At 37.0% G+C, this 12,121-nt stretch overlaps 1 protein-coding gene across 1 annotated transcript in view; it reads left to right on the top strand.

Moving 5' to 3' along the window:
* Positions 1-2,285: 2,285 nt before the first annotated feature.
* Positions 2,286-12,121, top strand: part of LOC138703283 (facilitated trehalose transporter Tret1-like) — a 129,365-nt gene continuing 119,529 nt past the window's right edge. Inside the window, exon 1 of the mRNA XM_069831034.1 lies at positions 2,286-2,509. Coding sequence (XP_069687135.1) covers positions 2,366-2,509 — 144 coding nt within the window. The 5' untranslated portion in view covers positions 2,286-2,365. The remainder of the gene's footprint in view (positions 2,510-12,121) is intronic.

The following is a 12,121-nucleotide window of genomic DNA, read 5'->3' on the forward strand; positions in this document are numbered from 1 at the left end:
TAGTAGGCCTCTTTGTGGTAATAGTAGGCCTAGTAGTAGTGGTAATAATAGGCCTAGTAGTAGTGGTAATAGTAGGCCTGGTTTTGGTGGTATTAGTAGGCCTAGTAGTAGTGAGACCTAGTTACTAGTAGTGGTAATAATAGATCTAGTAGTAGTGGTCATAGTAGACCTAGTAGTAGTGGTAATAATAGGCCTAGTAGTAGTGGTAATAGTAGGCCTGGTTTTGGTGGTATTAGTAGGCCTAGTAGTAGTGAGACCTAGTTACTAGTAGTGGTAATAATAGATCTAGTAGTAGTGGTCATAGTAGACCTAGTAGTAGTGGTAATAATAGGCCTAGGCCATCAGCTATATTTTCACTAATTTCTTTGCATTTAATACAACCAAAAACTAGAAGTACATACTGTACAATACGGAAATTACATGATTAATTCATTTATTGTGAAACGAAACAGTTTTAGACAGATATAGTCTGAGGATTTTCTTATGCATTCTGCTATTATAATCCACTGTAATATAATGGCACCTAACCCTTACATACCGGTACATTGTTGCAACCAACCTTATAAACCTGATTAATGTGTTTCTGGAAAAACTTTATCCAAGAAATATTCCGACATTCTGTAAACACATTCAAAGGAGGAACTGCATTTGGAACATTCTTCCAAATATTAAGATATCCATGCTTTCCTGAGCATCCTACAATAGTAACTATGTTCGAACAATTATTTGCGGCGCAGTATTTCACCATTTTCTTATTATTTCCCTTCAAGTGTACTTATATTTATTCGTACTCCTCAATAAGCATGAACTGCTTGCACTCCCGGCGAAGCATCAACTCCCTTTAATGGCGGCCGAACAGCGGTTCAATTTTGTACGCGAAACTAGCGCCGTTGGTCTCTCTAGTTATATATTACAAACTCTTTGTTTGCGCGTTAGTTTTACCCCTCCCCCTGCTGCCCCTTGCCATTGAATCCAGAGTTTCCAGGCGCTGCAAAATTTGCAGCAGTTTGTCAGTAGCACGCAGTTTTAAATACATTTTCTTTAATGTTGTGAATATAACAAGTGCGACAATGTTTAATTCTGTACAATATTTACAGTCTATTCAGTTCAGTACCTTATCAATTCAGGAGAAATGTGAAATTAAGTGCCCATCGGTTGAATCTCATAATGGAAAGAGCCGCTAAACAAAATACAAAGGCTCGCATATTTTTTGATAATTTATCCAGTAATCCTACTTTCTTCTCTCGATCTCCACACAGTCTGCATTAGATTAATGTGTTTCAAAGACAATACCATCAGCTGGGGCAACAAGATGGATTTAAATAAGAACAGTAAATGTTGTTCATGAGAAGGAGGAGCCATTGCTAGTATGTTTTCAAACCATAATGGAATCTGAAACATCTAACATCACAATAAATGAGGCAAGCGCCCTGGTGCTTGAATATCCTGAATTCAATTTCTGGCTCAGTTATTTTTTTCATTTATTGGTGTATCATGTAGATATATCATACAACCAACTACAACATCGCCAGTTAGATATTTCTAAGGTTAAAATCTGCATATAAAAAATTAAATTATGGTTTATTTAACGACACTCGCAGCTGCAGGGGTTATATCAGCGTCGCCGGTGTGCCGGAATTTTTCCGCAGGATTCTTTTAAATGCCAGTAAATCTACTAACATGAGCCTGTCTCATTTAAACACAACTTACAAGATAAGGCGCATGGAACTAATCTTTAAATAAAGCAAGTTGCTTGGTTTATTTTTGTATGCAGCCCCCCTTAATTCAATATCCACGAGCCGCCGCTGATGATGATTATTACTAAGTAAGAAATGAGTGGCGGTATGACAGAAAGAAAAATAGGAATATCCCGAGAAGACCTGCTTCATCGCCGTCTTCATCTACCACAAATTTAATGTATTCTAGTGCAGGATTTAACTACATTTAAATTCGAAGCTCAGAATGGAAAGCCAATGATTCAGCCGTTGAATGGATTTAAATTAGTCAAATACAAAAATAAACGATAAAGTGAAACAACTTCGCAGAAAGAAAGATTGGAAGATGTTACATGTAATTATGGACGAGAATATAGCCTACTGCACAATTGACAGATACAGTACTAAATTATTTAGCATTGCGAAGTAATGCAGCATACAAAACATACATCCATCAAGCAACGCACGTAATTTTACTGGATTCAAGCATATATACGCACGTATGTTTTCTAAACGGGCGTAAACAAAGCACGTGGTGTTCACCAACTCGGCAGAACAGCTGTTACAATACAAGGCTAGTAGCGACGCACTGCTGACGTGTGCCAGGTGGCTGTGTGTGGTTTTCCAAGACCAGTGCTGATTTGCGTATAATGTGGGATAGATGTGTGTCGCATTTCTCGTGTTGCAAAAGGAAGACAGGAGAAGGTCCAACCGAGAATGATGACATCTTCCGTAATTTGAACACCGCCACATTTTCAGTGATAAAAGAAGACAAAAAATACATCCAAAATCAGGTATAGTGCATAATTTTCAATTATACAACATAATTTTATTAATTTTAATGAATTGAGTTATTTTATTTAATGCTTGCAGCATATTTAACTAAAACAGTCAATCAGGATTCGATTTACAGCAGTGTTTCATGTGCATTGTGCAGCCCTTGTCTCGTTCGCCTGTTTGTTTTCTATTCTCTTAACTCTGGCAAACAAGCGGAGTTCTCGTTAAGGTCTACTTTTCCGGGGGGGGGGTGATGCCAACACCTCAGAGAATGATCAAAAACATGTTTATTTCATAATGTTACTGTTATTATACATGTTTTAAATAAACTCTAAGAGCTCTGTAGAAGGTATTTTCAAGCGAAAATTTCATTAGTTGAACAATGGAAACGCTTTCTACCAGGGTTGCCAGATAAAGGAATCGAAACCGTCGTACTAACTTATAAAAATTGTGTTCTTCAGCATAAAATTGTCGTACATTTCTCAACTTCCTAATATACTTCTAGTCCACCGCTGTGTAGTAATGGTTAGCACGTCTGACTGTGAAACGAGCGGGCCAGAGTTGAAATCCCGGATGAGACGAGTTATCGGGTTGACGTTGTTTCCAGGTTTTCCCTCTACCCAATAAGAGCAAATGCTGGTTAACTTTCGGCGCTGGAGTCATTTCACTGGCATTATCACTTTCATGTCATTACGCAGTTGATAAAGAATCGCAAAATAAATACCAGTAAATTTTAGTTCCAATTAAAAATACTACTAATTTTAATTCACATCCACAATGACATGCAGCATTGAAACAAATCACCACCCATTTCTTCATCATCAACACTGTCATCGCAGTAAGGCGTGCACGATGACGCTTGGTTAGAAACAACTTTCTTATATTTAAAGTCAGCAGAATTTGATCTTTGGCCGGCGCGGCGGCAGATAGGCCAATAAATGCGCCGGCTGAAAATTATATCAAATTAATTCATCTACAGTAGACTCAAACCCGACACCTCTATAATGTCGGCGCGTTTTAGACTTCTTAATGCTACTGCGGTACTATTTAATTGATAAAAGATTTTCTTTATCGAACAAACAAGGAAGTTAATAAAATTAAACTCGTATTATTTTGATATAACTGCGCCGTCTACGTGAAACTTAGAGCTCAAGATGATAAATTATAACTTGCATGGCAAGCATAGTTACAGATCAATTTTCAAAGCATCCCCCCCCCCCTTAAAAGCATGTTTCTTTCATATTAGTCCAGGACATATTAAATGAAGAAAACTTATCTAAAAGGGACGAATTGACCATAAATTTCATTTTAATTATAGATCAACATTATAAGTTCCCAATTATTTTTTTCCCTTCAGTGAAATAGTCATACAAAATTGCGTACGACAGAGTGCGGTCGTACCTCGTACATTGAGTCAAAATAGTCGTATGCGTACGACTATAGACGTAAATATGGCAACTTTGCTTTCCACAGTACTCGTACACAATCCTTTCCGTAGACAGAACTATAAATTGCACTTAGATCAATTTCTGCGCCACTTCCATTACTGTGTGATAAGATAAATTATCAGCAACACCAGAACCCCTTCCTCCACTTATATTTACAATCTCCTCTCCATCACATACCACCTCCTCTTCTTCTTCTTCTTCTTCTATTTGTATGTGATCATCTTTTGTTACATCTGAATCGTAGTTGTCCAGGATCAGGATATCGTCACAGTCTAGTATATACAGTCACGAAGCTCAATACTTACGTAGTAAATATGCATCCATAGATAGTTACTAATCACTAGGATCGCTACTATCGCCTCATTACAGACAATGCGAAATAGTACTTGCGCAGTCTATTTGTTTCTAGTACCCTCATAAACTCAAGCTTCGTGATTGTATATACTAGACTGTGATATCGTCCTAGTTCAATTTCTTTGTCACTTTTGAGACTCTGTTACAAATTCGGTTCTTCTGCAAAGTCTGTTATCTTTGCCTTCGACAAAGCTTCCCTTCCTATTAGGCATATTTACTAAATTTTACAACGAACACGATAGACTGTGTCTCAGTACTAGGGTTGCGAAACAGTTAAATATGAATAAAACAATGGGTTTGTTACAACAATTAATTGTTAGTTTGAAGTCAACAATTGAAAAATAAACCTAAAAACAATAATATATTATAGTAAACACAGAGGTGCAGGAATACTCCACACTAATAAATTATATTGGGAAATGAAATCGGAACGAATGAGTTCACGTCGTATAGGAAAAATAGAATGCACATTAATGAAGTATGGGTATTTACCTATTTTTAATTGACTTATTTTACAACGCTTTATCAATTGCGATGCTTATCTGACGTTTGAGTGAAATGAAGATGATACTGCCAGCGAAATGAGTCCATGGTCCAGTGCCGAAATTTATCCAGAATTTGCTCTTAATGGATTGAAGGAAAACCCCGGAAAAAATCTCAACCAGGTAACTTGTCCCAACCAGAATTTTAATCTGTGCTCGCTCGTTTCACGGTCAGACATGCTAAACGTTACTCCACAGCGGTGGACAATTACCTTATTAACTGACAGTATAATTTGTATACGAAACAAAGGCTGGGGTGTTCTTGGTCATCAGAGGGTTAACGATAGTTTGGCGCCATAACTGGCCACCATTATTAGTTCAATTTTTAGTCTTTGTTCACAATACCCAGAACAATAAAGTTTTAAAGGGTAAGAGCTCAATCCTCTGAGAAATATCATTATCAAAGCTCGGAACTTGGGGACTTGTGTCTTTGCACGTGACAAAGAGACCGGACTTCAATGTCAACATACTCCCGCTTCCAGCACGGAGGTACTGTCAGGTCTGCTACAAAAGTGGTTTCTGGCTCCGACAACATATTGATAATATTATGGTAGGTTGAAACACGTAATTTCATAGCATATATATAACAAAAATAAACATGAAAAATATATCAAATTTACACGTAATTTCATAGCATATATATAATAAAAATAAACATGAAAAATATATCAAATTTACTGTTCTGCTGTGTACATTTTATTACATTGTATGACTACCTACATTCGGAGATTTTTCGGTATTAGACTTAAAATACTGAATTTTTTCACTGTTACCGTTTTCTGTTCTATTTTCAGCAGTTGCTAGCTGATCTCGTATCTGAGAAAGATAAGTATATCCTAAATTTTTCTCGAAAATAGTTTTCATTTTTTGTGTCACTACTGGGGTAGGTCCCTCTACGTCTCGATCCATGGCTATGAACAGATTTTTCTCCAATTTGAGGGACTGCAATGTCTTTCAATGAATTCCGTTTCCAGCCTCTAGTTTGTGTGTGGCAAACTTACAAACTATAAACTCTCCATTCGAAAAAAATAATGTATCTCCTCCGAATTCTCCACGAAATTCTATCTTAAATTTAAAACATAATGTATTTTCAAACTTCTATAATACCCATTCGAAATGACTTATTTTCTATTTCTTCAAACAGACCGTTTACCTTTAATTCTCTGAATGTCATTGGGTTCGAGATAACAGTTTCTTCGTCCGTCATCCTGTCATTAGTTGTGGCCACTTTCTTAGTACATACGACTGTCCCTGAGCACTTGCAGCGTGAGCTTTGTGTACGTTGTACTTGTAACCTTACTCATGCACAAGACACAAGTCCCCAAGTTCCGAGCTTTGATCATTATCATTATCATGTGCTTCTGTTAATAATGTTATTCAACCTGTTTCGACTTTACTACAATTGTTTCTTCATAACCATTTGGTGAAAAACTGTTTTGAGAACATGGGAGGGGTAAAAGTAGGAGGAAGAATAATAAAGTGCATAAGATTTGCTGATGATAATGGCGTTGTTAGCAGAAGAGGAGATGATACTAAGGGATAGGCTACTGGCCCTAAATGACAACTGTGAGCAGTATGGAATGAAGATGAAATATGTAAACAAGACGAAGACCATGGTTGTCGCAAGAAAATTAAAGAAGGTAAACTTGCGAATTCTAAATGAGGCAGTAGAGCAAGCGAACAGCTTCAAATACGTGGAATGTACTATAGTACAAGCAGTAACATGAGCTGCAGCCAGGAACTCAAAGGGAGGATAGAAATGACAAAGGAAGCTTTTAATAGAAAAAGAAACATCTTCTGCGGACCGCTGGAAAAATAACCAAGGAAGAGACTGGTGAAGTGCTTTGTGTGGAATGTGGCATTGTTTTGGGCAGAAACATGGACATTACGATGAAGTGAAGACAAACGAATAGAAGCACTGGAAATGTGGATATGGAGAAGAATGGATCGTGTGAAATGGAGAGACAGAATAAGAAATGAAGTTATATTGGCAAGAGTAGGTGAAGAAAGAATGATGCTGAAACTAATCAGAAAGAGAAAAAATAATTGGTTGGGTCACTGGCTGAGAAGTAACTGTCTACTGAAGGATGCACTGGAAGGAATGGTGAACGGGAGAAGGGTTCGGGACAGAAGAAGATATCAGATGATAGACGACATTAAGATATGTGGATCATATGCTCATGTCACGCCTTCCTTGGTTGATCTCAATCGAAGTTGTGTTGCTGTTGATTGCGGATGGATTTAAGCGAATCACTATTTTCAGTGACGTGTATTTTCAGGCATATCTCAGAATCGATTTTATAGCTTCACATTGCTTTCTATTTATTCTGCGTATGTATGGAAAGGGAGTAAAGATTATTATTTTAAGATACTAAAGGCAATACTTTAAATTTTTGTAACTCAGTGAAACGTAAAATATGTAGCCTGACAATACACGTAAATATGAAGAACAATGAGAATCAGCTGTTTATGATCTTCATATCTAGTTTTATTCAATTAATCCACTCGTTTAGGCGATTGAAGAATTTTCTACCCTTTTCCATGAAAAAAAAAAATGTTAGTGCAAACACTCGTGATGCCCCACTTCGATTACTGTGATATTCTGTTTACTGACCTAAGCGTTACTTCGGCGCAGAGACTACAACGTGTTTATAATATCTGCGTCCGTTTCGTCTGCAATATTCGCCGGGCTGATCATGTAACACCATCCCTCGAAATGTTATCCTGGCTCCGTCTAGAAGATCGTAGGAAAATCCACTGTCTTTCCCTTCTCTTTCACGTATTGCATTTCTCCACTCCTGTCTCTTGCGTCTCGTTTTCAAAATTTATCCACCCATCATAACCTAGACACACGATCACAACACTCAATATTATCCATTACCTCCCACCGAACATCCTCATATTCATCTTCTTTCACTGTGGTTGTTCCTCAACTTTGGAATTCCCTACCTAATAATGTCAGGGACTGTCAGTCGTCAAACCAATTTAAGGATAGACTGAGAAAATATTTTTCAAACAATTCTTGTTGACAATAATAGCTGTTTCAGGTTTCACAATACTGAATAATATTTAAATTATCTCATTATTATTATTGCAACGGGCGCCTTCTTAATTTAAGTTTAACGTATCCTTCTCTCGGCTACCATGGACCTTCTGCGTAAACTCTCGAGTTGTATTATCGAATAAATGAGACAAAGTTAATAATTAACACAAATTTTAATAACAAACACAATAAAGAAAAATAAATAATAATAACATATAGGCCTACCAATAAATAATGTAAAATAATATTACAAGTATAATGCACAGCCATCCAAAATTCCCTATATCTATTGCCCCGGATAACATTCACAATAACCTAGAAAGTATACTCATAGAAAAACCTAGACTCTTCTACAACCATCCATAATATACCTATATTACGCAACCACTCTCGGTTAACCTTGTGTGATACAATCTGACCGAACACACAGCCATCTTGCATAACCCACTCTTACATAACCACCCATACCGGTTACAATTAGAGATCGGAAAATCACACAAGACTCACGCCCGTACCCGGTTGCCGTCAGGCTTGGGTTCCAGTGACGCTACAAAGCAAGTAAACTTTTAGCCTGAACCCATTGAGCCCGGGTTTTATAGATTCAGTCCAGGCGGGACCCAAGAAAGCCTGCCTGTTTGCTCGTATTATAAGGTGGAGTGACTTGCATTCACGCTGGTTAAGATGAAACAGTACTAGTTTGAAATCTAAGTTCGTTGGCTATTTAGTCACTTCAAAAAATGTTTATCTTATGGTCCAACACGGCAGATATTTCTTGATTAAAGAAACACAGTTTTACGATTTATTGCGCTACAGAATTCATAAAGTAGTAAGACAATATTATACATGTCATATTCCTGCAACGTGCATCTGACTCAACAAAATAATATTTCGTAACTTGTGACTAGTTGAGAAGGGAAGGGAAGGGAAGGGAAGGGAAGGTAAGACGAGACGAGGGAGGAGGGAGGAGGGAGGAGAGAGAAGGAAATATGTTGAAAAGATGTTGGTAACAATTATTATGAATATCAACAACTATTATAGAAAAATATTTCATTTTAACTTTTTCCTTATCAACAATTAAAAGCCTGATGAATACCTGTAGTCGCAGGTATTGAAGTTAGTCGCAGGTACTGAAGTGATTCCAGGTAGCCTATTAGTGACCACGATGCGGTAATTCTTGAAATATTATGGAATGCTAAGTACAAGCAAAGCGGAAAAAAGAATAAAAATATCTTGCAATATAACAAAGCGTACAGAGAAGGCTTCCAAAATTATCTTAGAGAAAAGTACTCATTATGGGAAGTAAAGGGCTGTAGTGTAGAAGAATGCTGGGCGGAGTTCAAGCAGATTATATTAACAGGAATACAGAAATTTATCCCGGTTAAACGCTTATCAAACAATCCCGATCCGGAATATTATAATAAATACATACGGAAACTGAAGAGAAGACTAAGGAAATCCAGGAAATCCTAAAGACAGCGCAAGGAAAGCCTTGCAAAGCAAACAAAATTCACACAACTATCGAAAGAACTGCTTAATGCGAAGAAGATAGCGCAGGAAAATTACCTAAATAAACTTTTCAAAGGTGAACAAAACGGATGGGGGGAATTTTATAAATATGTGAAGAGACGACGCAAGGAAAACTATTCGAGCCTCCCCCTAAAAAATGACCGCAATCAATTTATCGTACAGGACAGCGAAAAAGCAGAAAAATTAAATTCCTATTATGCCACTGTTTTTGGGATGAGGACAGTAATACCACACTTAGCTTCTGTGGAAAATACGGGTCAGTTTTCTAACAAGCCTAGGGATATAAGGAGAAGGATCTCTAAATTGAAAACTCATAAATCAGTAGGACCTGATGGTATCGCCGGATACGTACTAAAATTGGGAGGGGAAGCCATGATTCCCTATCTAGTGCGTATATTTGAAATATCAATTAACAATGGTACTGTCCCGCGAGATTGGAAAGATGCAATAGTGGTACCAATTTATAAGTCAGGGTCTCGCTCAGATACAAAAAATTACAGACCGGTCAGCCTCACCTCTATGGTTTGCAAACAGATGGAACACTTGATTTCAACTTATCTAAGGCAGCATTAGGACGACTCAAATTGGTTACATAACTGTCAGCATGGATTTCTGGGGGGGTTACATGTGAGAGTCAATTAGTAACTGTATGTCAGGATTTATAAGACGGAATAGATTCCAGTAGCCAAGTAGATGCAGTGATTATTGACTTTTCACGCGCATTCGATGTAGTCCCACACGATATGTTGTTGGTTAAACTACAATCAACGGGGATTGACTTCAGAGTACTCCAGTGGATCAAGGAATTTTTAACTTGTCGCACTCAGAGAGTACGGGTAGGAGAAGAATTATCGAACCCAATTGAAATTACTTCCGGAGTCCCACAGGGGAGTGTCTTGGGGCCTCTTCTATTCATGGCTTTTGTAAATGATCTGCCAGTTAATATCTTGTCTAGGGTTCGCTTATTCGCGGATGACTGTAACAGGGAAATAAAAAGTTATGAAGATACTACTCTTCTTCAGAATGACCTCAATAGAATAAACGATTGAGCAATAGCCAACAAAATGAAAATAGATTCTCTAAAGAGCAAAGCCATCAGCTTTACAAGGAAAAGAAATAAAATAGTCGCATCGTATACGTTAGGGGGTGAAACCATTCCGGAAGTTAAGAAATGTAAATACCTCGGAATAACATTTAGCAGCGATCTCGCTGGGGGGAACACGTTACAGACACAGCGGGAAAAGCATGGAGAGCTTTACACTTTGTGATGAGGGTACTAAGAAAAGGCTCTGATAAATCCAAAGAGATTGCATATAAATCACTAGTACGTCCAGTAATGGAATATGGTGCTGCATGTTGGGATCCTTACAGATTAGAACATATTAAGATACTGGAAAAGATTCAAAAACGGGCTCTCAAGCGCTGTCGGAAAAATTCATCATTAAAATGGGACACACTCACGGACAGGAGAACGCGAATTCGATTATGCGCAATGTTCAAAACATACAGAGGTGAGCCTGCCTGGAGAGAAATAAAAAATAGGTTGCAGCCGCCAAATTACTCTTCAAGGAACGACCACTCATATAAATTGAGGGAAAGAAGACAGAGGACGGACACTGGAAAGTTTTCTTTTCGCAATCGTACTATCAGGAACTGGAATGCTTTACCTGCAGACTTACTAAAGGCTTTACCAACAACCAAAAATGTATTTAAAATAGGCTTAAGGACTTTACTAATAGACGGTAATTATACACAGTATTTAAAGGGTGTAAATGATAGTTTGTTATTGAAGTGTTGTATCAGTGAAGAATTATGTTGTGTCAGTGAAGTGTGTTGTGTAAATGAAACGTGTTCCTGTCAGTGAAGCTTTATAGTTTATAGTAGCAGTGCAAAGTATTTGAACAGTGAAATGTTTTTGAAGTGTTAGTGAAATCAGGATAGAATCAGTGAAATGTGTCGTAGTTCCAGTGCAGTGAGTGAGTTGACAGCGAAATGAGTGTAGTGTTGAAAGGTACTTGTGCAGATATGAACATATCATACTCGTGGGTTTTAGTTCGAACTTAGGTTTAAGATACAAATTAGATTTATTTTAAATGTTATTTTAAGTGATCGTGCTTCATTTAATTTAGGATATTCCCTATTATTATTATTATTATTATTATTATTATTATTATTATTATTATTATTTTTATTATTATTATTATTATTATAAATTATTGTTAGTATTAATTATTAGTGTTATTATTAATTGTATTTTTAATTAATAAGTTTATTATTGTCATTATTGAGTGTAATTAGTTACCACTGCCACCGGGTATATACCCATTGCAGTGTGAATAAGTACAAACAAAATGTATAAAAGTTTTTCGTTCTTCAGAATATTGATTTGCTATTTAACTTCTGAGGGACATTTCTTTTTACTTATGAAGCTGAAAATTTGAATGGTTTGCATTAAATTTATATTACTACGATGAAAAGGAAAGTGCAAGTAATTTATACTAACTGTTGTCATTTAATGGATATTATGTTGACGAGAAATAGTTTTCTTTGTCTTTATTAACGGTACGTTTCAGAAGACAACAAATTAAGTTTTCAGTAGTTTGTCTATATCTATAGACTTCTTGTCAGGTTTGAATGACTTGGTTCATATTTATCATGCATCTGAAAGCAACAGTCTGGCGCAAGTCGTCGGAACCCAACAGTCCTTTCGGGTCA

This window comes from Periplaneta americana, chromosome 7 (genome assembly GCF_040183065.1).
Source record: "Periplaneta americana isolate PAMFEO1 chromosome 7, P.americana_PAMFEO1_priV1, whole genome shotgun sequence".
Classification (NCBI taxonomy): domain Eukaryota; kingdom Metazoa; phylum Arthropoda; class Insecta; order Blattodea; family Blattidae; genus Periplaneta; species Periplaneta americana.